General features: G+C 39.1%; 1 protein-coding gene across 2 annotated transcripts in view; it reads right to left on the bottom strand.

Moving 5' to 3' along the window:
* The window catches only part of CAMTA1 (calmodulin binding transcription activator 1), a 1,148,791-nt gene that overhangs the window by 6,902 nt on the left and 1,115,429 nt on the right, over positions 1 to 26,460 (bottom strand). The window contains exons 12-23 of one of the 2 annotated variants that reach the window (XM_023739374.1): positions 23,814 to 23,968; positions 20,973 to 21,169; positions 20,496 to 20,574; positions 19,656 to 19,971; positions 18,734 to 19,257; positions 15,536 to 15,723; positions 14,556 to 14,802; positions 13,663 to 13,734; positions 11,563 to 11,583; positions 9,959 to 10,152; positions 8,922 to 8,996; positions 5,330 to 5,680 (exon numbers count right to left, since the gene is read on the bottom strand). In XM_023739374.1, coding sequence (XP_023595142.1) covers positions 5,629 to 5,680; positions 8,922 to 8,996; positions 9,959 to 10,152; positions 11,563 to 11,583; positions 13,663 to 13,734; positions 14,556 to 14,802; positions 15,536 to 15,723; positions 18,734 to 19,257; positions 19,656 to 19,971; positions 20,496 to 20,574; positions 20,973 to 21,169; positions 23,814 to 23,968 — 2,120 coding nt within the window. In that variant the 3' untranslated portion in view covers positions 5,330 to 5,628. Of the gene's footprint in view, positions 1 to 5,329; positions 5,681 to 8,921; positions 8,997 to 9,958; positions 10,153 to 11,562; positions 11,584 to 13,662; positions 13,735 to 14,555; positions 14,803 to 15,535; positions 15,724 to 18,733; positions 19,258 to 19,655; positions 19,972 to 20,495; positions 20,575 to 20,972; positions 21,170 to 23,813; positions 23,969 to 26,460 lie in introns of those variants that run through there. The other variant, XM_023739375.1, reaches the window with a different exon arrangement.

The raw sequence follows: 26,460 nt of genomic DNA, 5'->3' as shown, positions 1-26,460 counted from the left end.
AATAGCTACAGAATTTTTTTCGCTGTCTTGTTAGTCAAGGACATGAGCAATCACTAAAAGGCATATGTTAACTAAAAACAGATCTTTACCAACAAGAATACACAATAAAAATTTAAGTTATTATCTCTGGATGATTCTCCTTGCTTATTTGTATTTGAAAATTTGTTACAATGAGGATGTGTTTCTTTTGTAATAAAAATTATTCCTGCTAGTCATTCTTTGAAATTTTTTTTTAAAAAAGCTTGTTTTTCTATCCATCTGTTACTACTGCTATGTCTTACAAATGTTGTGTTCACATGACAGAGCGAAACAACTGAAAAATTCAGTGGAGTAAAAAAAAAATCAATTGAACTGGCTGACCAAAAAACAAAATCAAATGACTAAACTGGCTTCATTGACATTACCTGTGTTGTAAGCATATTTTTCAGTATGCAAACTTGGTTAAATACAGACCAGTATTTCTGACATTAGAATTGTACCTGAAAATCCAGTACCTATGCTCACCATATGTATAAACTTAGCACACAGGTTAATAAACTTTTGTTGAGTTATGTTACAGAAACTCAGCTAAGGGACACTGAGTTTTCGGTCATCTTAAGGAATTATAGCATTTTGACTAATTAAGGGCTAAGAAGGAACTGAACCTAAAAAAAGGGCATAACATGACAAATGCCTAGATTATCTAAACAAAACAAAACAAAACACGGTAATTGCACTTACTTCTGAATTCCATTATACAGAAGACAGGCAAAGCAGTCTTCCATAAGAGCATAAAAGCAATTAGCACAGGATGGAAATGACCGTTTCTATAGGTGCAAGGCTACTGCTACTATAAGGAGAGCTGTGTGAACCACATTTCTGAACCTCACATCAGTAACCCAGAAAATATTATTCTTCAGTGAGTGAAAAGACAACTGAATAGGGTAAGAAAGACTAAACTTCATAACTATTTTGCCTTGCAATAAAAACAGTACTTATATTACTAGCTTGGAGTTGAGGTAATTAGGATACTAAGACTTCGAACTGTGACCATTCAACTATTAAAATTATAGACAATCCCAGGATTTCCTCAAGCATTCTAAGCTAAAAATAATCACCACCTTGGGATACTGTTGCAGCCTCAACCAAAAAAAAAAAAAAAGTGTTGCATCGTAATGTACTGAAGTGATGTAGTAAGCAACAGCACTGAAAGCCAGCAAAAGCCCACAGCGTTTATTTCTGTCAGACGTCCAATGGCATCTTAATGAATAAATGAAGTAGGCCTGCTTCAGAGACTTGTAGCAAACAATGGCTCCATGGGTAAAGCATAAGGCAAAGCTGCTTCATTACATCTACTCAGCCAGAGAAATGTATCATGAGTCAGTGGATTTCAGCAGGCATATTCCGCAATGCTGGACGTCAGAAATATACAGGGCAGCCAGATAAGGCTTTCTGATTAGTTACCTGTTGCTCTGAAAGCTGCAATAGCTTGTGGGGAATTTAGGCAAAGAGAGATCTTGCCATTTTCCAGAAATCTCATTTGGATTGCAAAACAAAAAAGACAGAGAGGCCCAATAAGAATGACAGAGAGCCTGTTGTCTGCAACTTAACACACACCACTGTGTTCCAAAAATATCCATTTCCTAAAAGAGGCAAGTGAGACAAAATTACTTTGGAGATTTTAAAACACATCGATGATGACACATCCCACCTCCATTTCTTACTCCTCACGGGGCAACCTGGAAACTATACTTCATGTCAAATTTAAACAAGTGTGACATCACAGTCATTGACCTGGAGCACTGTTTACTCTTGTCAATTAAACAGTACACTTCCAGGCATTGTCAGAGAATTGTCCCTTGAATAACAGTGTATAACAAAGTAAAAAGTTTTAGAAGAGTAACCTTCCAGAGCTCGGCAATGACCCCACTGAGATGTTTCACAGTGCTGCCCTCAATCGTCAGTGCTGGAATCACTACTTACCAAAATGACTGGCAGCTTCAGGCAAAGTGTTTGGAAACCCAGTTGTCAAATAGAGAAAATATTTTGTTTTTAAACTTGTGACCCAAAAGTGCTCTTTCTTCTTCCTCCACTTAAGGTTCTTTTATTCCCGCAGAATAGCTGCACCTACCTTTATTGAACACAAGTAACTAGGCCAGCAATTTACAAGAAATATGTTATTTAAATACCGGAATTCCCACTGCTAATAATATCTATAGTGACTATTAATAGTTTATAAAGCCCCATCACAGAATCACATTGTCATCAAGGGAAAGAAGAAATCGTCTAGGGGTTGCTTTTCATAGAGTGGTCTCTGATCTCTAAACACACTTCCTAGTATCCATAAAAAATAAATGTCTTAAAGGGAGAGGTGAAAAAACATTTTTTATCTCAAAAAAGAGAGGTATTGATACAATTCAAATTATTTACTATTTCCTTTACACAGAGGTATACTGGGTTTTTCTGCTCTAAGATTAAATAATACCGTTACATATATTCAATCCAACTGGAAAGTAGTATCATTTTCAGCATGTATGCTTTAACTAAATGTTTCTTCAACCTTAAAATCATCCTCAGTCATTTGCTGAAATTAGTATAATATTCACCAAAATTAATTAAAATAAATAATTATAGTGGTAGAATTAAGTATCTCTGTTTAAAAGGGACATTCTCTCTTAAGTAGACAATTATTGTGCCCAAGGCAAAACAAATCCTGATGACAGCATCAAGACTGGGTAACTCCATATTAGGTTACTGGATAAATCTAGGGGCTAAGCCTAGAAAGAAAGGCTGAGTGAAAATTAGCTGGATCAATGAAGAACATGTGGTGCTTTTTCTTAATCTTCCCCAACCAAAGACTAAAAATTTCAAGATACAAATGCTATTTTCTGGTTGCTAAGCTACTGGGATTAGCCTGTTGTGTTTTAATTCTGCTGATGACATCTTTTTAGATGTTCTTCTGTTTCACTAACCTAGGACTTTTGGTCAATAATAGTGTTTTACAAACACTGTACACCATGAAACTGAATGCAAGTACTCAAATTTTATTTTTCAATGTATAAACCTTAAATGTCTTAAATATGGATACTTTATAAATTAATAAGTATAGCTACTGTCTTCCTTGATATAAATTCCAGGAATATAAATCCTCCTCAGAGAATGTTCTGCCTCCCAAGAGTAATGTTAATTTGGGGACTAGTAGAGGGAAAGCTGCTGTAACTTCTCTGATGGAACAGTGAGGAGAGGGGAGCTTAATGGCAATTAGACAAGGCCATGTATAGAAGCTATTCCTTATGTCATACAGTTAGATTATGACCACACTAGAAGGAACCTGAAAGCTGCTCAGTGACTATCTCTCATACTCCCTAAAGACTGCGAGGCATAAGGGATGTTATGGAATTCCAACTTTCCATGCATGAGTAGGTGATTTAGGATTTCACAACAAAATGCAGCAGGCACTAAAGAAATTAAGGTAGGGAGTCTGGCTGGCATTGAAAAGCACCTTTAGAAAATGTATTCTTAAAAATGATCATTAATATACCATAAACTAACAAACTTCAGAAGTGCATAAGCAACCATTTTTACTAAAATGTTGGTCCCTTGCAGCAGGCTATATTAATTGCATATAACATGCAAGATACTACGACTTTTAGTTAAGTTGAATGGGCATGCATTTGTTCTCTTGGAGGTTTTTTTTTAATGGAAAGAAATGGTGTCTAAGTACGCAGAGAGTGAGAGGGAACAGAAGGGGTGAGAAATGGTGATTTTTGCCTTCTTATATTTCAAACAGACATCTAAGCCAGCTCTAGCATGAGAAACCTAAAATAATCCAATTGCAAACAACTGTCTAATTCTAAAGATGATTAACTAGTCAAATTTACAAACATGAATGTAACTGCCTTTTTTTCCCCCCTCCAGAACAAATTTCTTCTTCAGCAACTACTTGTGGCTTCGAACAGATGTGACTTTAAATCTTTTAGGCAGAGAACAGTAGAAATACAGATAACTGCTGGTCAGTTCTAAATCCCCTGTAGCATGTAAAAGCTAATATTTGTGATTCATTTATCAAAGAAAAATCTATGTATTAGCATTTTAATCTCTTCCCCTGAAACAGATTTCACCTTGACAGTTTAAATAACCTAAAGATCTGAGTAAATTTATTTTGAAAACTTCATTTAAATAAGATCTTTATTTAGCATGAACTTATAAAAACTCCATTCTCCTATTATCTTTGTCAGCAAACTATAGCCTGTAGGCCAAATCTGGCCCAAAGCTTTTTGTGTAAATAAAGTTTTATTAGAACACAGCCATGACCATTCAATTACGTATTATCTATGGCTGCTTTCATGCTACAACAGCAGAACTCAGTAGTTGTGATAGAGATTGTATGGCCTACAAAGACAAAAATATGTACTAACTGGCTTTTTAAGAAAAGGTTTGCCAACCCTTGGCTTAAAATATAATGAATAAATATTAGCATCAACATAAATGCAGTTAGATGGGATATAAATAATGAATAGCCCCATAAAAATAAAAAATGTTAAGATTTTTTGAATTATAATCTTTTCTCAGAAATCTGAAAATGATTAGATAAAAGTATTAGTGTAGGTTAAAAGGTGGGGAGGGTGTTGAATATCATTGATACTGAGAACTCCGATGTTAGATTTGAAATTCATCTCCTTCTTAGACTATGTATAGGAAAAAAGTTGTCAAATTAATCTAAATTCAGGTCTGATTTTGGTGAATTCTATTCCTGGCTTAAAAAAAAAGATTTTCTGACACTCAATCTTTTATTATAACTTCGGATGTGTTATAGTCATGTCTGGCAGACTTTTGCCTCTTATGCAAACTTACAAATCAGCATCATTTTCTAAGATCTCGGGAACACTAATACTCTGTTGAATACCTATTCATTATAATTTATTTATAATACAAATTCTATTGGAATATCCTCTCTTAACTACAGTATAGAAGATACATATTTTAGATACTTTACAGTTTCTTTCTTCAGCATTACCATTAAATGCTGGAAGTGTGGTTCACTCACTATTTTATAGTAAGTGTCCTGGGTTGGCTCAGAAAGGGCAGCTTTGTGTATTAACTTACCTCATAGCATCAGGGAAAGAGAGATTTAGAAAACCAAACTATAGGAACAGGGTAATGGGGAAACAGTAATTCTGAACAAGAAATAGATTAGTTAAAAAGAAAAAAAAAAAAAGGCCTAGTCCCACCTAGTGAGCTTTCCTGCTTTAGAAATTTTGACAAAACAGTAGTTGAGAAAATTTCATGTGGCAGTTTTTTTAAATCACAAATAACCACTTGCTTAATATTTTCTTACAGAGCAGCCTTATTTAGATTTTAAACTCGTACCACCAGACACTTTTGTATACTGAAGAAGTTTCCACCAAGTTCTATGCATGCCCTGCTGCGGTGGCCTCAGAAGGTGCCTCCCTTTTACTTACTCATGCATTTGTACATCTACTGTATGAGACTGTTCTCCTGTCGTATAAAACAGCAGTGTTAGTAATTAGGGTTAGTTTTTTTTATCTTATTTCATTCAAAATGGATGTGAAACTTACTGGCATACCTAGGCTGCAGCCCCATGCAAGCAAGCAAAAAGCAAAATATCGAAAATGGAAGATAAACTGGCTAGCAGGCAGCTAAACTCACCCTTTTGTACAGCCTATGGTCCACCAGGGGGCTTCAGACAGTAAAACAATACCAAAAAGCTATTAACATATGAGTGTCACAACACAACCTTATCAATAGCTTTATTTTAACAAAAAAGAATATCAAGTGGCTCCTTGTTTTTGGGGGGATGGAAGAAAAGAGTGGTGGTGGGGTGTGTGAAATGAGCAGGTAGAAAATTCATCAACTTATTTTTAAGTATAAAAATGTAGGGGTCATATAACTTAGCAAAATCCTGAAGAAATGGGACATTTCTTATAGATTATTGAAGCCACTACCTACCTACCTTTTGAGGGGGTGTCATATGAGCTTTTCTCTTTTAATATAGATTTTAATGCCTCTAAGAGACAGTAAACATGACACTTTTTTCTTAATATTAAATAATACAGACTGGAAACAGGGTTACATATATCCTAGGGAAAATATGATTTTAAAACAAACTTTTGGGAAAAGATTTGGATAGATTTTCAGGACTTCTTCAAATTCCTAAATTGAATATATAGGATGGGAAATGAATACTTATACCTTCAGTATGCAAAGGTTATTAAAATTTGCCTACACATTTTTCTACCTCTGAACTATAAAAGGCAAGTAAAGTGCCGACAGTAGTCTTTATTTCATTCCAAATAATGAACAGAAATTCAGAGCCCATAATCTGATGTTCTCTTCAAATCTTCTTGTTAGCATTCTTATGAGGTTTTTCCTAGTTAAAATATGAACCCAAGAAAGGAAAAATCTTCATGAAATTCTTCTCTATTGGGTTTACAAAAAAAAAGAAACCCCAAAACCAAACACACTGCCGTTGAGTCTCACAGTGACCCTACAGGACAGAGCAAAACTGCCCCATAGGGTTTTCAAGGCTATAATCTTTATGGAAGCAGGCTGCCGTATCTTTCTACTGCAGAGCAGCTGGTGGGTTCGAACCACCAACCTTTCGGTTAGCAGCCAAGCACTTAATCACTGCACCACCAGGGCTCCTAAGTGGTTTATAAAAGTAACTCTAAAACAAGAGTAAAAAGATTTCTTTGTTCAGCTTACTTTGGGAGGCAGCCTTTTATGCCTTTATTTTGTTTAAGTATCTTACCCTCTCAACTCACCCAGTGTAAACTCAAGGCACTGCTTTGGCAAAAAAAGAAAGTGAGTGTGGGAATTCACGCCATTTTGCTCAAAATCATTGCTACACATATGTATAGCATGTGAGACTTTGTATATGTCAGATTTTGATGATAAGACTAGAAGAAATCAGGAAAAAAAGTATAGTAGAATTTAACGTGTAAACACTCTAGTTTGTTTGAAGTGCCCTAAAGAACCACGTTAATGTAATATTTTTAAAAATAAAATCTGTCTGGAAAATTAACCACAGTCTCATGAAAGAAGAGGTGCCCATGTGCTTCTCCTGAAAGGAGTCCGAGTCTACATGGTTCCAGCGCTGAAGAATCTTCTCATTGTACAGGTAAGAAGCAAAGGGAAAAAAGGAGCCTAAGCATACATACGAACTTAAGGGTAAGAGCCTATGTAAGCCCTTGGGATTTCCACCAAATAGAGAAAATCAGCTACTCTTTGGCTATAAGTACACTAAAACCAAAAAACCTGTTGCCAGCAAGTCGATTCCAACTCATAGTGACCCTATAGGACAGAGTAGAACTGCCCCATAGGGTTTCCAAGGAGCAGCTGGTGGATTTGAACTGCTGACTTTTTGGTTATCAGCAGAACGCTTAGCCACTGTGCCACCAGGGCTCCGTAGTTAAGCTAATGCTAGGTAAAAGGTATGACTGAATGATAAAGAAATAAGACTGACTTCTGGTAGACCTTATAGAATTAATTGTACTACCTCATCACCACACCCCATGTTTTGATATGCATTTCCTAACAGGACTTCCTATTTTAAAGTACTGGTAATGGTGTCTCATTTGTTAGTAATTATGGGGGGAAAGTCCCCCAATCACCACATAGTAGAGAGCAAATGGGCTGCTGAGGCATATGGTCAGTGTCCCTGAGGTTGTTTCTCAGCATTCCAGCTGGAGAACGCCAGTTCTATCCTAAAGGAATGCTTTTCTTAAAGTTTTCATAATTGTTATTGCAGTGGCTGTGCATGTTTCTTTCTACAGTCATATAAATAAATTCTTTTGTGGATTTAAGCAGAGACAAAAGTAAGCAGTTAAACCCTATTAAGTCTCAAAGGCAAAATATTTTCAAAGTTAGCAACGAGACAGTTTTAGGAGTAAGAAAAACTAAAGCAAAACAAAACCTCTGAGGAATGAAACTGAATGTGAACATTAGGGCTTTGGGTACAGTTAACTAGGAGGAGAAAATACGACATTAAAGAGCCTGCCGCAAAGTTTGGTTCTACAGACTGCACAGCTCCTGATGCTGTGAAATCACCAAACCACAAGGAAGGTCATATAAACACAGTGCAGATGGCCACTGTCACAGATGTCAGACTGGAATATTAACCTACATAAAGAAAACAAAACACTTCTCACCAGGTCCCCCAAAATCTAAGAACCTAGTCTCCTTAAAGAAAGCTCCAGACTGGAGGAAATAAGGAGACACTACTCCAGCTTAACTCCATGAGAAAATGTTGTATCTCTGTGGAATGCTTGAGTTCCAGGAGCCCATCTTCTTCTCACTGAAAATTCCCTATGACCTCAGACGTCCTTCCTTGCCTGCATAATTTTATTTCAGTAATTATCTTCTCCTGTCCCTCATCACAGACTAGCTTTAGTTAATAACCGAGCATGCTAGTTATTATATAACCAGCAGAGGGCACCAGCTATTCAAGTGGAAATTCTACATCGGAAAACCTGGATAGAAGTCGGCTTCCATGGTTTTCTTTCCTTCCCTTCAGAATAGAAACTCTGTTTATTTCTCTGTTTGGATACATATCAGCACAGTAGGGCTCAGGGTGAAGACCATACTACAATATGGCATATCAACCATAAACGAAAGAGAAACTTGGAATGAAAAGCTAGTCCACCTAAGTTGTGCATACAGCCAAATGAAAACAGAAAAACACTGGCAGGAATCTCCACTGTTCAACACAGATAGCACAGTCTGAAACAGTTACCATAGTTACAATAGCAGCAATTTAGTCCCTACTTAAAGAGTGCTATTACCCTATTGTAATCTGGGACGTTTACCCTGGTTATTTGCTGGGGGGATTAGCTTTACATGGATGTTAATGACTGGTTAAGAAGATTAGCACTGTTTTGTCATTCTTGATGAGCAAAATGTACAGATGAGGATGAATGTACCTGTGGCGGCAGCGGCGTAGAAACCTCATTATTTTTCGAGCAGCTTGGTCCTGCTTTTTGGTTAGCAAACTGCTCCTGAAAAAGTCAGAGGATTATTGTCACAAGAAGGGTTCCGTGAAGCCTAATATGCACAAGATGAAAACAGGTCAGCGGTGAGAGGCCTCTTAATGCAACAGTTCACTGGGCAAATCCGACAGCGCAAGCACAGGCTGCTTTTCTAGGACTGCGTTGAGGCCTCTCTGGGAGAGAAGGAAGGAGGGAGCGTGTAAGCGCTTTTACCTAGTTCCGTGGGAGACAATATAAAGACTGAAAATAAGATGTCACTTCAATGTCCCTTCATGACTCCTTATAAGCTCATTTCGTTGAAAAAGGCATTAGGCAGGTTTTCTTAGCTTTGAAATCGTTTCTCCTGAGTTTGATACTCTCTTTGGGGGTGTTATTTTGTAAATTTATTTTATCAATGTCTTTTACTTGACTAAAAGCTCTCATTATGCTCTCTAAAAAGCAACAGCTTCACCCTGATCACTCTTTCAGAAGCCCTGGTGGCACAGTGGTTAAGCACTCAGCTGCTAACCGAAGGGTCACAGGTTCGAACCCACCAGCTGCTCCGTGGGAGAAAGATGTGGCAGTCTGCTTCCATAAAGATTTACAGCCTTGGTAACCCTACGGGGAAGTTCTACTGAGTTGGAATCGACTGGATGACAATGGGTTTTTGTTTTTTTTTAAATTATTCTACTGAGGTCTTAGATGTGATAACTCTGTAATTTAGACAGGGTCACCCTTTTTGGTCCTGCCAAATTCTGGTATAAGTTGAAATTGGGTGGAGACACCAAAATAATTGTGGGGATGGGGTGATACAGGGAGGAGCTAAACAGACAAAAACAGACTGGTAGACAGGCATAACTATACAAAGTCACAATACCTAGAATGATCTGAAAAGACCCTAATGCCAGCTGGAAGCACAGGACAATTTTTTCAGCTAAATCAGAGTTCTTTTCCCTAGATGGCTTTACCTCCATGAAACCTTCTCAACCCACCTGAGTTTCTGTTGTACAATTACAGCTGTCCGGCGAGCCTGCCGTCTTTTGCCACACTTCTTATAGCTCCGGTAATACTTCTGGATCAGCACAGCAGCACGTCGGCTCTGCTGGAACTTTTTTTGTTCATAGTAACTTCGGAATTTGCTCTGGATAAGGATGGCAGCCTGTGTCATCTTTTTATAAAGTGCGTACTGCAGGGGAAACAAGAATAAGCAGAAAAGTAACAACAGGAGCCACACAAGTTTGTGTGTCCTTTGAGATTATTGACAAGGAAGAGTGACTACTTTTTCCCCTTTATTATCATATTCTCTATTTGGGGTTTACATCACTAAGAGACAAACTAGGAATCTTTTCACCTACCTTTCCAAAATGCAAAATAATACTTTAAGGGTCGCCCTCAGACAATGCATTGTTTTAAATGTACCTTTTCCCCAAATATCAAAATATTTTGCTGTAATTGCCCTCCTTGCAAAAATAATTTCAAAAAATAATAAGCTTAGATATTTACAAATCTTAAAGTCATATTTAGGAAGTAAAATTTTAAATGTTTAAGATTAATATTTACCAATTTTGAAATAATTTTAATGAACCTTTTTTATGCCTCCCAACTCCCATCATATATAAATTCTACTTAGCAGTCAGCATCTGATTTCTATCACTCCATATCACAAATTTCTGACTGAGTTACAGGGTCCCAAATACAAGGCTTATCATGAAACGCTGACACCTTAAAGCTATTTTAACCTGCGAGAGATGAACACTTGTAAGACCAACACAGCGGTGAAGCAACGAAGCCCGACAGGTTGTCACAGAGCTGAGGACTGCTCAGGAGCTAATACCAGCAGCCCTCCACCCAGCCTGCCGCAGAGCTATAAAAGCGGGGGATGAGGGAGCGGGAGAATGAGTTCTCTTCAATACCAGTCTCCAGGCACTAAAAATACAGAGCTCTCTATATTTTAAAAATGCTATGTCCAAATTTCTATGAAATAGAATATGACTCTAGGGGCAAGAAGTAACAGCGAAGTCCTTTTCCTACAAGAAGGCAACTTACCATTGTAGGGAAAAGCATTCTCAGAAAATGCCTGTGCCAAGGGTGTGTCTCGATGTATGAGGTGGCAGAATGAGGGAAGGACAATGACTTCTCAGAATGTCCAAGAAACAGGACAATTCTGAGAGGATCTGCTTTAGTCTTATCTGACCCACTCTTCATTTTCATTTATACAAAAGTCCTGTATCCTTCAGGGCCTCTGTGATTTTCATCATCTTGGCCTCTATACACTGCATACTCAGAATCTGCTGGACCACAGTGAACACATAGCTAAAAAGGTCAATTTACTGTGTGACACACTGGGCCCACAGGAACAGGCTAACAGGATGGATTCTTTAGATTGCCACTAGCCAAGCAAATGTCCAAGTATTATTAAGGACAAAACACACTCCAAATGACTAACTACTTGGCCCCCAGAGAATAGGTACACTGAGTTTCAGTATGTCTATTTCATGAATGTGCCATCTTAACGGCTCTTCTCTGGGTTGGTAATGGGTGTGAAGTCTGTGACTCTGGTGGAATGGTTTGTGAGAGGACTTGGGTTTATCATTACCTTCAAGGCTATCCATGTCAGCTTGGGGGAGAAACAGAAAATACAAGATTAATGTTAGATTGCTGAATAGAATGAAATTAAAAACCAGAACCAATAAAACTCCCAACCAAAAGAAAAAGGCAACCTGGCTATATTAACTTCTCTAAAAAATAATATCTCCCATCTTCCTAGCTGTAGATGACACTTCTTTGGGAGGGGCGTTAACGGAAAAAAAAAAAAAAAAAAAAAAGACCCCCTCATATTTTGGAATAAATACCTGTTGCAGTCATACTTCAAACTTCAATGCTGCATATCACTAATGTGAAGCCTGCTTATCAAACAGAAACCAGTACAGCTCCCTGTTATAGAGCTATAGTACTGTGGTGTCAGCGTTCACACAATAAACCTTCATTCTCTGGGATCATGAACTCAATTGGCTATAAGCTTGAGGTTTCTCCCTCATTAACAGGACTTAATCCTAGAGAAACTGGAGAAAATGGCAACCCATACCATAGAACAAAGCAAGACATAGATCATAACAAGAGAACACAATCCCATATTTCCATGTGGCATAAATGGTTAGGTGCCTGACTGCTAACCAAAAGGTTGGCACTTCGAGTCCACCAAGAGGTGCCTTGGAAGAAAGGCCTGGCGATCTACTTCCAAAAAAAATCAGCTATTAAAAACCCAATGGAGCACAGTTCTACTCTGACACACACGGGTCACCATGAGTCGGAATTGACTTGACGGCAACTGGTTTTTTATTACACATCTTAGCATTTATTCTTCCTTAAATAAAAATTAAAATCTATGCAACGCACAACTCAGTAAAAGGTATTATAATCTACTGGCAATACTGAACTTTATCACATGAACAAGTCAAAACTCAATTAGGGGAGTTTCTGCTTATGAGAGGAATTCTTGGGTGGTGCAATAGGTTAAGTGCTCAACTACTGATTGAAAGGTTGGCAGTTCAAACCCACCAGGATGCACCTAGGGAAGAAAGGCCTGGAGACCTACTTCCAAAATGTCATCGTCTTGAAAACTCTATAGAGTGCAGTTCTATAGTGCACACATGGGGTTGCCATAAGTCAGAATTAACTTAATGGCAACTGGTTTAGTTTTTTTGGTTTTAGTTTTGGTTTTGGTTTGCTTACTGGGCAGTGAGTTTATGTTAACGGTGGTGGAATAACTTGGAAAAGGATAATGATAATTGTACAACATGAAGAATGTAATCAATGTCAGTGAATTTCACATGTAGAAACTGCTGAATTGGTGAACGTTTGGTGTGTGTATTTTCACCACAATAATAATTTTAAAAAACTCAGTTCGGCTATTTTTTACATTTTATAACCACCTCAACGAAATTTAGTTAATTTCTCTGAGCCTCAGCTTCTTCATCTATAAATTGGAAATAAAACTATTTACTTCAAATAATTGTAAAGAGTAAATGAGATGTTGTACCTACAAGCTCTAGTAACACTAAAGATTCAACAAACATTAGTTCTTTTTTTTTCCTTTTTTAATGGTAATTATGTAACCCTACAGGTTATTTTGGAAAATAATCATTCTGCATGACAGAGTACTCAGATAGTCTTACAACTTTTAACTAAGGAATACAAAAGTTGTTTAACATGTTCTAAGCTTAAGATTTTCAAAGATTTTTATAAGCCTTCATTTAAAAATGGGTTAAGTAGATGCTGAAAAGAAAAAATGGCCAAAGATCATAAAGTTCAATGTTAAAGGGAATAGCCAGTATTTACCATCTCCAATCACTCTATCAAATTCCCTAGAGTTCTGTAGGTAAAAATACTAGAACACAGATCCTCACTTCAAACACACTTTTCTTTGTATCAGACTATATCTCGGGGAGGTGATAATAACTAAAAAGCCAAACATTTGAACAAAAATTATTTTGTGGCATCCGTTTAGTTGAAGATGGTTCGTTTGGATTTCTCTGGAACATCTTCCTCTGGCTTTTAATCAAGGCAATTCAAATTTACTCTTGGTAATTAAGTACTGGATGTAGTGCTCTCTTGCCAAACTACACACCAGAATCCTAGTGGTCTGGTGTGGTCTTGGCAGAGCAGTCTCCTAGTGTGACACAAAACTGTGCTTTACCTGTTTGTATTTCCTATAACAACGCTGAATGACAGCAGCAGCTACTTCTTGCTGTTCCCTCAAGGGTCGGCCCTGAAGGGTGAAGTGAGACGGACAAAAGCGGCAATGATTTTAATATAAGAAATGTCAACTTTCTTAAAACTTACATAAGTCATTACTCATTGATTTCAACTGTCTCAGAACTAAGAGCCCAGTTTACCAAAATACTGTAATAATTAGTTGTAAATATAAATTAGGAAAAATGAATTTATAGGCTAAACCTTCAACTAGTCTTCCTTCTAAATAAAACCATGATACTTGAGTGGGAGGAGGGCTAAAAATACTCATTTTAAAAGTATTTAACAAATAGGTATTGTATTATTTGTCCTTATAAATTGCCAGATCTCAATTGTCTTTCTTAAGACAACCACGGCTACTCCACTTTAGGATCAATGACTAATGGCTTTTTGGGAGGTCAAACACCCCTTTGAGAATCTGAAGAAGGCAATCAACCCTCTCCCCACCAAAACTGCATATACAGAAGCTTTACCATGTAATTTTAGAAGTTCGTGGGCTGCCTGAACTCTGTCCACAGGCCTCCCATTAGAAACTCCTACTTTAGGTCAGAAATTTACTGTGACAGAAGTATCAACTTACTTTACATTAACTAAATACCCATTACCATTACCAACAGTAAGTAAGCTCAGACGGTGGTAACCATCACACTACTGGTTAGTTTTATTTTACTAAAGCTTCTGAAATTATTAATTATTAATGTAATAGAACTAAAAGTCCTATAAACTCAGAGGAAAAAAGAGAAAAAGAAACGCTACATGTTCTAGTTTGGATGATTTTGACTTCATCCATCATCCCTGATCTTAAAAATGTCACACAACATCAAGACTCTCTTTTACCTTGTATTTCCGGAAAGCTGTCTGGACAAGCCTGGCAGCTTCATAGAGTTCTCTCTGTTCATGATCAGACAGAGTTAGCTGAGCAAACTCATTCTCTACCTTCTCACTGGTAGATGCACTCAGGAATTCAGACCAGTCTGCTGCTGAGGGAAGGCTAGGTTTCTCGAAAGCTATTTCACTGATGGGAGAGCCTACAGGGCTCAAGCTGGTATTAGAAGAAGGGGTTAGAGGCTCGTTATATGCACTTCTGAAACAAGACGAGAAACAGAAGTGATTAATGACTGACTTGTACAATTCCCTAATTATTACCTAAAAACAAGATGGTATCCACCAGAAGCCACTGTGGACTATTAAGAATATGCCTTCATTCAGTCAGGTAAGTTGCTAAACATGCTCAGTACTTTAACCATCCTTCAATTAAGTCAGTTAATAGTAAGTGCTTACCTATGATGAGTTTAAAACCAATCTACTCCAACTCATGGCAACCCGTGTGTCAGAGTAGAACTGCACTCCATAGGGTTTTCAATGACTGATTTTTTGGAAGTAGATCACCAGGCCTTTCTTCCAACATGCCTCTGGATGGACTTGACCTTCCAACCATTCAGTTAGAAGCTGAACACATTAACCATTTGCACCACCCAGGGACTCCATTATGAGTTTATTACTATTTAGTATTTATTAAATACTAAACCCACTAAGTACACTGTCCTGCCCTCATGAAATTTCAGTTGAATTGGGGGAAAAAAACAGAACTATGATACATTATCTTACGTGCTTTGATATGGGGAGAAAAATCATTGACGAGGTAAGGACATGAGCTGAGCTTCAAAAGTGGAAAGGGACAAGTCCTAATGCTATCTTTTCCTTCCTTAATTTAAGGTCTCATGTCATATAACATTCATCAAATATAAGTAGTCTCCCATTACTCCAGTGAAACCTGGGAATCTATCCTAGGTTGTGACCCATGGAATTTTACTGACCTGATCTGGGCAGCATTTGGCAGATGATCGACATCAGCTAGGTAACTGGCCAGCCAGCTCATTGTACTGCTAATAGCAGCAGTATCTGTTCTTTCCAACACTGAGGACTCCATGGGCACAAAATTCTCCTGCTTAATTCGGTCAGGTGTGGCTTCAATAATGTGTTCTGCCAAGGTCATCATGTTCACCTGGAATCAGAACACTTAGGTTGGAAAGGAACCTTAGAAGTTATCCAGTCCTCTCTCCACGCCCCTACATCTCAATCCAATTTACTAAAACATCATTTTAAGGTTATTACATAATCCACCTGAAAATGCAGAGCTCCTCAGACCTGATATCTCCATATCCTTTACTCAAGTCTTGAACAACTTCTGGCTTGTGCCCAGTCTCTACTCTCAGCTAGGATCAACCAATTAATGATATTAAGATCAGGCAGTTCTATAGTAAGTTGTAATATTAATGTGGTGACACTATTAGTGGCCTAACCAACAGGAAGTCCCCCCTTTTACCTTGCCTAGAGAACTCCATTTTTGCAGGGAGCAGCAATGTGCTGAACCCCAGGGGAGAAATCATGATTGAACTAAGCCATTCATGATAATACTCTTCTTGATTTCCCACCCCCATGGAAGCAGCAGTCAAGAAATCAAATGACGTACTGCACTGGGCAAATCTGCTGCAAAGACCTCTTTCAAGTGTTTAAAAGCAAAGAGGTCACTTTCAAGACTAAGTTATGCCTGACCCAAGCCACTGTATTTTCAATCCCCTCATATGCACGCAAATGCTGGACAGTGAATAAGAAAGACCAAAGAAGAATTGACGCCTTTGAATTATGGTGTTGTTGAAGAATACTGAATGTACCATGGACTACCAGAAGAACGAACAAATCTGTTTTGGAAGTACAGCCACAATGCTCCTTAGAAGGGAGGATGGTGAGACTTCGTCTTACATACTTTGGACATGCTATCAGGAGGGACCAGTCCCTGGAGAAGGATATCGTATGTGGTAAAGTACAGGGTCAGTAAAAAAGAGGAAAACTCTTAATGAGATGGACTGACACAGTGGCTACAACAATGGGCTCAAACACAGCAACAACTGTGGGGATGGTGCAGGATGGGGCGATATTTTGTTCTGTTGTGCATGGGGTTGCTATGAATCAATTTGACAGCACCTAACAACAACATGCAGCTAAGGGAACACGTAACCCTCCTTTGAGTCGTAGATTTTCATCATGGTTTGGTGATTTATTATTACATGTTTATATTTATGGAGCCCTGGTGGCATAGTGGTTAAGAACTATGGCTGCTAACCAAAAGTTCAGCAGTTCGAATCCACCACCTGCTCCTTGGAAACCCTATAGGGCTGGTTCTACTCTGTCTTATAGGGTCGCTATGAGTCAGAATCGACTCAACAGCACGAAGTTTGGTTTTTGGTGGTTTATATTTATAAATATGGTTCTAGATTGCTAAGTATTGATATCTGGTATAGGTTCCATCAGGAATCGTCAAAAACAGGGTTTGGCAAACCATTATTAGGCCGAATCCAGCCAGCTGTTTTCGTAAATACAGGTAGTCCCTGACTTACAATGAATTCCAGTTACAACGAACCGCACTTACAACCATCCGGTTTTTTTTTCCCCACATCTTATCATTAGTAATACGTACTACATACAATGTTGCAGCGCGTAACTTGCTGATGTTATCATGCTCACGCCAACCCCTAAAGACAAAGATCGGGTTTATAAAGATACTGATAATAAAAGGCAATAATAATAAAAATTTAAAAAAAAATTTAAGATATTTATGTCAGAACCGACTTATGCCGGAGTCATCGGAACAGAGCCCCGTCGTAAGTCGAGGACTACCTGTAAAGTTTTACTGGCACAAAGCCACACTCATTTGTTTAATATTGTCTAAGGCTTCTTCTGGACTATAATGGCAGACTGAGTAGTCATGATTCTCATCCTGTGGTAAACAGCAGAGGGCTGGCAGGAAGAGTCCCCTGGCATGCAATGAACAGCAGTAGTTCAACAATCAGACCTCTCCCTAGGTATGCTGGCCACTATATGAGATCTCTTACTCCCCCTTCCCCTACTCTGGCTAAGCAAGTGAGGGTCAATTTGGCAGGATGAGAGAGTGAGTACATTCCCTGTGGTGGTGGGGAAAGAGCTGAGCTGGCAAGCAGGCTTCTTCCAAGCTGTAGGGTTTGGTGGTGCAGGTGACTTGGCACTCTTCTCCATGCCCCTCCCTCTCCCAGCATCATTTCTATAAGCACAGGTACCCTGCTGAATTCCCAGTGGGGGTGAAGTTGTTCCTTTTATATTTGTTTTGGGTTATATCAATGGGAAGTTGAAAAGAGAAGGAGTCAAACCCATGTTCTTAGGTTGTACTTCTGGTCTCACCCTATACAGTATATTTTAATTAATGGAATTCACTCACTTAATAGCCCAAACTCAGGTTTACTTCATACATAGTCTCTTGATCTAGACAAGTTTAATGCCCTAAAAGGATTCTGGATTTTCTACATTTAATATAAACCGCCCCACTGCTACCCCCACAAAAAAAAAAAAAAAAGAAAAAAACTCATTGCTGTCTAGTCGATGCCAACTCATAGAGACCTATAGGACAGAGTAGAACTGCCCTTATACAGTTTCCAAGGAGTGGCTGGTGGATTCGAACTGCCAAACTTTTGGTTAGCAGCCGAGCTCTTAACCACCGCGTCACCTGGGCGCCGAGATTTAATATAAGGGCAGTCAATTATCAGCTTTAGGAACATTTTACTGTTATCTTATGAGAACCTGACCCCAGATGTGCCCTTTACGATGACTACATGATGGCTATGCCAACCAAAGTCACTTAGATTAAAATTATATCTATAGGCTTCCTGTTCTAGCTCATCTCAGGGCCTTAACTCTAGAACAATTAATCATTAAAACAGTGAAATCAGTCACTCTGGATGCAAGGAGAGAGGAAGCTGGTACAGAGAGAGAAGGCTTTGATGACACCTGGGCCCTGGTATTTAAGCTCTATTCCCAGTGCTTGATTCAATGAGTGAAAATGCAGTCCCAAGTAGAGAAGACACTCCAACATTCTTATACATAAGGCCAGGCTTCTAACTCTTCACTGGTGAGAGGATTAATGACCGTTGAAATTGACCGTAAAGCTCAAGGAAGCTATGTCGCACCAGCCTCTGCAGTCTTACCTGTATATCATCCATGGGTTGTGAGCATTCTTCGTTTTCTGCACTATCATGGTAGGACCCCATCTCTGTATTCACCACCTCTCTGTTAGCCATCATCAGGACACTCATTGGTTCCCGTGGACGCACCTGTGAAGGTGTTGCATCCTTTCCTACACTGGTCCCCTTCGGATTTCCAGTCACCTGTACTGTAGACACACCAATGTAAAGATCTTTGGAATTCCACTTTACTACAGGCTGAGATCCAGAGGCTTGGAATCCTGCAGTCTCTGGAGTGGGAGGGGAGAGTTCCCGGCTGTAGTCCCTCACTCCTTCACTGGGGCTGATTGTCTCAGGGACAGACTGCTTAGAACTAGGGCTCTGCTTCCTGATATTTGGCTGTTCCAGACTCAGTGCAGTGGAAAGCAGCTTCTCCTGCCTTGCCTGGAAGTACTCAGGGTTCAATTTATGCTTTTTGGGAGCTGGATAATCTTTGTGGCTCTCACTGCTGTAGTAATTAGAGGGTTCAGACCGAGGTCTTCTCAGCTCTGAAAAGTACAGTAGAAAGGATAGTCAGGACAGGCGATAAAATTAGGAATCCTAAAGAATTAACACTTTCTCTATGCCTGACACAAAGTGCAAAGCCGGAACTCAAGACACGTCCCTACTATGTAAATATTCCCCAGGAGCATATACTGTATTCAGATAATCCTCCTCCCAAAAAATTGTATTTTATGTATGGACATAGATTTATTTTTTGCCTCTTTCTGTATGATTTTGGGGGCACTATGCATTCTTGAAGCTAAAAGGAAAATCAGAAGCAGCAAAAAATAAACAAACAAACGTAAATGCAGGTGACTATCCTATGGACTTTTCTCAGAGCAGCTGCGTGAAAGCAAACAGGACACCTGTTAGGTTCTGAAATGTAGTAATTTTGAATGTTTACCTGGATTGGTACTTGCAATAACAGTGACTCCTTTGGGAATTTCTGGAGAGCTGATGGCATCACTGTGCCACTGGGCCATCCAGCTATCTGTATTAGGCTCTTCGCTTGGAGGGCAATGGATTCTGGAATTCTGTCCCAGCTGAGCCTGCTCATCTCTCTGCAGGTGCTCCAGACACTCTGCTAATTTCACATGACCCCTTGACCTGGCAATCCCCAAAGGCAGCCTTCCTAGAGAGTCAGGAATAGAGATGGCCCGACGGTCCCACTTATACAGCACGACAGCAGCTTCCAAGTGCCCAAGAGCACATGCCCACATCTAAGAGACAGAAAGACAAAGCAAGCTTTTCAATAAGAGGTTAAAAACATATTTGGTTCTTGCCATTGCTGCCAATTGACAAGCTGGTCTTGGCTAGTAGCAACCTCAATGAGGTCATAAAACATTAGCATGACAAAGTATCTTTTTTTTTTCCCTATGGGGCAGTTCTACTCTGTCCTGTAGGGTCACTATGAGTCGGAATCCACTCGACAGCAACGGGTTTGATTTTTTGTTTTGACAAAGTAACTCTGATAAGTGTCATATGGCAATAAAAAAAACAAACCTGTTGCCGTTGACTCAATTCTGACTCATAGCGACCCTATACGACAGAGGAGAACCGCCCCATAGGGTTTCCAAGGAGCAGCTGGTGGATTCGAACTGCTGACCTTTTGGTTAGCAACCAAATACTTAACCACTGCGCCACCAGGGCCCCCATATGGTAATGGGGGATGGCAATAGGGGATAACATATCCCTCTGCCCAACTGGAAAGACCCTTAGGGGAATAAATGAACCTATGCCTTACCAGAGGAGTACAGGAGAAGTGATCCACATTCAAGGGGTCAACTTCCAGTTCCAAATCAATGCTATCTGCATGCTTTGTGCTGTAACGGAGAGCATCAGAAATTACTGCACAACGTATTCTATGCTAAAAGGAAATACCAAAGCATTATGTGATGAAACCCCACAAAGATGAAACCAAACTGGGCATCTAACATCCCTGATTTGAAGAAACACAGTCCTGAATTTCACAGGGAGGGATGGACCCAACATCTGGCTAGTGGCCTGAAGAAAATTCAAAGCCCAACTTCTCTTAGTATCTAGTTCAGTATTTCTTGGGTGGGAGTTCATTAAAATCCCCTGGAAACTGTCCTCACAGCAAGCCCTTTGCTCCCGGGCTATAAAGCTTACTGACTGGTGAGATTTCTCTCCACTCATGGAAATGCCCAAGGAGAAGTTGCATGTTGAGGACGATCATGAGTCGTTTGCACCACAGCCTTACCGCCATTTGATGAGGGTCTGGATTAGAGTGGCATAACCCTGGGCAGCAGCCAGGTGTAAGAGGGTCATTCCACGGAAAGTCTTTGAATGGATCAAATGCTTGGATTTTGCCCAGCAGGCTCGGCTCATCATCTTCTCACATACAACAACCACGCGGCTCTCAAAGCAGCTCCCCAAAGTCCCAGTCCCAGAAGCACACTACAAGTAAAAAGTGCATATTATGACCTGACATTTTGTACCACAGAATGACTTAAAGGCCCTCCAACAAGCCAGTATTTTGATGTACGAGAAACAAATGCCTTATGATTAGCAACTCAAAATGGAAAATACAAAACTGAAAATAAAGAAACACCATGAAACAGAACAGAGTGTGCCTAGTTTTAGCTCAGCAGCACATATCTGCAGTAGTGGTACAAGGTAATTTTCCACAACTCCAAGAACATCAGCATCTATCTATTACAGCTGACACTCTGATTATGAACTCACTGCTGATCCATCTCAGAAAAAGTGTATGCTGCTATAAAAGGATGTGGTTCTAGCCTCCTAGGTGAAGCAAACATTGTGGGTAGTAAACTTCTGTGAGAAAGCAAAGCAGAGCAGCTTTCCTAATGCTGCCGTTTGGGGAACACATGGATCTTCCACTTCCTGCTTCTTCTGAAGAATTAAGTCACTTACATGTGGATTTTTTTTTTTTTTTCCTGTAAAGACACACTTAAAACAACCCAATAACAGTCAAGTCCTTTGTATAAAGTCAAAAGAGTACTGGGAAAAGTGTGAGAGATCTTGAAGTTTAAGTATTAGTAATAACAATATCACCCATGGATCACAACGGTCTGTTCCCCAGCAATCATGGGGATGGCGCAGGACCAAACTGGGCAGTGTTTTGTTCCATTGTGCATGGGGTCTCCGTGAGTTGGGGGCCAACTTGATGGCAGTTAACAACAACAATACTAAAAGCATATAGGAAAGAGAAATGCATTAAGCTTAACCATATGGCTTTCTTCCCATGGTTCAGCTGTAAAGGAAGAAAAACAAAATCAAAGTTGGTAACCTGAACAGCTTATTTGAGGCTTTGTGATAGCAGCTTCATGCTTAATAGTCCACAAATAAATAGCACTTCTAGCCCAATTCTCATCTCTGCTGTTGTTGCAGAAGTATTTTTTCCGGTAATAAGCCTCATAAAATTCAATTACTACAGAAATATTGCTGCTCCTAATTGCTCGTTATTTTTAAATCTAAAAAATATGCCTCTGAAAATAAAAGGCAGATGATGGACGTCATGTCATCCTCACCAGAGCTGTAAAAACATCTTAAAGGAGCACAGCTGGGCAAACATGCAGTGACCTGACCTTGACTCTAAGGCTCAGGCAGCACCACTCCACATATGCCAATCAGATCATATTCACGGGTACATGGAAATCACAGGGTAGTGAACAAAGAAAGAACTTTTTGTCATTATTTGCATTAAGCAAACACAGCCATGGTCTCTATCACATAAGGCAGACATAGCCATTTACCAAAACCAATTTATACTAATGAAAGAGTATTCAACAGCAATTGATATGGGATCAGATTATAACAGGCCAGTTGCCCATATGCCACCTTTGTTGGTGAAAGGAAAAGGATGTTGTGGGAATCTCTTAATATAACCATTTTATATTATACAATGATTACTACTTCTATAAAACTTAGTAGTATCAGGTGAAAGAGAAGCCTATCTTAGTCTTAATAGTAGTTTACTGTGTGCCAAGTCTTTTTCCACTGATTTCTGAAGACAGGGGAGAAGGAGGAAGAAAATTCAAGAAAAAAGGAGGTTAGATTTTTGGGTATGGTATACTATTTTTTGTTTTCACCTATGATTATTATTAAAAATATTACTAATACTTGATATTCACAAGGATCATAAAACTCAAAATGTTCACTTAAAATATGTAATTGTTCAAAGGAAATCATCATTTATCCTGAAGAAAGAGGGGGAATTATCTGAGCTTTTTAGAACGATTCACTAGCAGAGTTAAGAAACACTACCTGTTCCTTTATCTCTAGGGTCTCTTGAAAAGTAGCGATTTCTGCTAAGAGACTTTCTCAAAATGAAGTTCCATGATGAAATTTACATAAAGTCCCCAAAACTAATGGGACTCTAAACAATATTTGGTCATTTCCCGGTACTTGGCAATCAATATAATACATTCTTCGTGGAATTTATGGAAAAACGTGAAAGATGATATAATGTACACTGTCATTCTATCCTGAATAATTACAGAAACTGTTTCTCTGGGCCCCTTTCATACTGATCTTCTTGAGTTTAAAAGGCCTATGAATTACTGAATTGTTTTATATTTATACTTAAAATAGGGACAAAATACACAAAGTAGAAAGATTCAGTTTAATTCTTTGTCCTAGCAGATCTGAGTCGCCATTTAGCCTGTACTTTTTATTTTTAATTGGGTGTCCTCAACGCCTGCTGCCAGGTTAACAGTCGTGAAATCTGAGATCAGTAAAAATAACTCAAGGATCACCCATAACCAAACCCACTGCTGTCAAGTCGATTCTTTTCGGTTCGCAGGCGAGCGCTTAATCACTGTGTCACCAGGGCTCCTACTCAAGGCTTAGCCATCATTAACAAAGGTACACAACTGAGAAGGCCCACATTCCAAGGCTTCTTTATATTATACACAGATTATAATACTTAGAAGCACAGGTACTATAGAGCACTGCCTTGGATTTTTTGTCTAAATCTAGGAATGACAGCAGCAGCAAAGGGACTTATGATCAACTGCCTCTCCAATGAATCAAAAAAATTCAACAACAATGAGAAATGACTGTCAACGCAGACTCTTACCTGAGCTTGACTTGCTCCATTTCCACTCCCATTGCCACCTCCACTGCTACCTCCTCCTCCAGCCCCCTGCTTGTGCTGCTGGGATCCCGTCATCTCAGCCATCCTCCTTTCCATCTGCTCCAGTCGTTCTAGGATGGACATCCTGAACTGGTTATCTAAGGCAGAACAGGGTAAGAATGAGGTTGGGTTCCGGAAGAAGAGCAGTTAACATGTGGCCTATTCAAGCTTGCAGGACTGGCATCCAAGAAGGACTGTCATTAACTTAACCAAGTCACAAGAGACTTGTCCAGGCCAGGTCTCTCCAGCATGGTAGTGAGTCCATCACCTCACAGAAGATTGTAGCATCTACAGCTGCCCAAAGTTCTTAGCTAAGGGAACAGATAATTCTTTTTTGTCAAAGATCCTGTTTCAGGTTCTCAGCACCCCATTTCTTTGTCAAATTCCCCAATGGTAATATTGAAGAGATGTGGTAGATGGGCTATTACAGCGATCAATTTCATTTAAATCAATGGAAGAAAGCAATTACATTAGGAGAGGAGGATATTATTTAAAAAAAAAAAAAAAGTGTATGTTTTATCCAAACACCGAGTATTTACAAAAACAAACAAGCAAAAAAATTGATTTTATTTCCTGATTCAGGCTCTAGCTTTTACAAATCGATTTCAGGCACTGTATCATTCACTGTCTGAAACCCTCACACATTTCTTTCTATGTGTCACTCATGTTTTCAGAGACAAACACAAATAGGCACCTCACATCTACTTAACAACACCATCAGGACATTATTGTTGGAGTTAGATTATAAGTCCAAGAGAAAATGTTTGTGATTCTATACTTCTTTACTGAGATTAGAATATATATTCACATTCACGCATTTGCACCCACATGCATACACACAGAGTTAGATTACAAATATATGTAAATGAAAGGAGCTAAAGTCATTATCAAAGCCCTGGTGGTGCAGTGATCTAAAGTCATTATCAAAGCCCTGGTGGTGCAGTGATTAAAAGCTACAGCTGCTAACCAAAAGGCCAGCAGTTCGAACTACCAGCAGCTCCTTGGAAACCCTATGGGGAAGTTCTACTCTGTCCTATAGGGTCATTACGAGTTGGAATTGATTCAATGGCAACTGATTTGGTTTTTTAAAGTCATTATTAAAATCATAACCATTTATATTCATTCAACAAATTTTAATAAGTGCGGTGCCAGATATTTAACAGTGAGCATGACAGAAAAGGCCTCTTTCTGCTCTAGTGCAGTCAGATTGTGATAAGGGAACACAGGATAATGTAATAAGGAGTGATGGAGGCAGGGATGGTAGAATTTAGACAAGGCATGAAAGGTGACACTTGAGTTGACCAGAAAGATAAGCCAGGCATTCTGGGCAAGGTAACAGCAAATGCAAAGGCCCTGAGGCAGGACATTCAAGGAGCAGAATGCTCTGTGGCTGAATTATATCGAAAGGGAGTGGGAGAAGATGAAGTTGGAGAGGTGGGCAGGGACCAGACAGTGACAGCTGTTAAGAACTCTGGAGCCAGACTTACAGGTTCAAATCATGCCCCTGCCATATACTAGGTGTATAAATTTGAACAAGCACCCTTTTGGTGCCTCAGTCTCTTCAACTCTTAAATGAGGAGAGTAACCGTGCTTACCTCAGAGGGTTGTTGTGAGAATTAAATACATAAATGCTCATAGCATGGTAAGTTCTGGATGAGTGTGCTAGCTGTCATCATCATCATCTCCAGACAAAAGAATTAAATGACTTTAGAAACTGGCTGGGAGTCCCTGGGTTGTACAAGTGGTTAATGTGCTCAGCTGCTAACCAAAGGTTGGAGGTTCAAGTCCACCCAGAGGCACCTCGGAAGAAAGTCCTGGTGAGTTACTTCTGAAAAATCAGCCACTGAAAACCCTAGAAAGCACAGGTCTATTCTTACACACATGAGGTCGCTATGGATCAGAACTGACTTGATGGCAACTGGTGGTACAGGTAGAAACTGGCTGAACAGCTGCGGTAATTTATTTCTTACTCAAACTGATAATGGCAAAACTATTTTAAAAATACAGCTATTTCAGTCATGAAAAGGAATAATCTAGAAAAATAGTATTTTATCAGCATTCCTTATCATCCTGACTATAAATTCTAAGATGACCAAAGCTTATTAATTTACAGGTGCTAGCATTCTACACAAGATAAAACAGGCAGAGCTAACACTTCTAGAATGCTTTGTACAGGCCAGGCATCATCTAACTGCTTTATATATAGTGGCATATTTACTCTTTACAACAATCATGTGAGACAGGCACTGTTATCCCCATTTTATAGATGAGAAAACAGAGGCATGAGAAGGTAATTAACTTGTCTGGCTCTAGAAAACTGGAGCCTAACCACTATATGATAATGGGAAGGAAGAGTAGAGCAAGTTATGCAAAGAGAAGAAGCACAAACATTGGCCAGTTTTGTCCTTGGGAATACAACATTCTTGAAAGTAAGAAGCTCAGCTACAGTAAAAAGATAGTAAACACTTGTTCGACAGGAAATTTTTCAATACTGACTATTAAGTAAATTTCACTTTATTAAATCACTAAAGCAAGAGGACAAAGACTGCTTATCAAGCATCACAGTATTATTTTCTTTTTTTTTTTTTTT

This window comes from Trichechus manatus, unplaced genomic scaffold (genome assembly GCF_000243295.1).
Source record: "Trichechus manatus latirostris isolate Lorelei unplaced genomic scaffold, TriManLat1.0 scaffold00133, whole genome shotgun sequence".
Classification (NCBI taxonomy): domain Eukaryota; kingdom Metazoa; phylum Chordata; class Mammalia; order Sirenia; family Trichechidae; genus Trichechus; species Trichechus manatus.
This window is presented reverse-complemented; position numbering and strand designations above follow the sequence as displayed.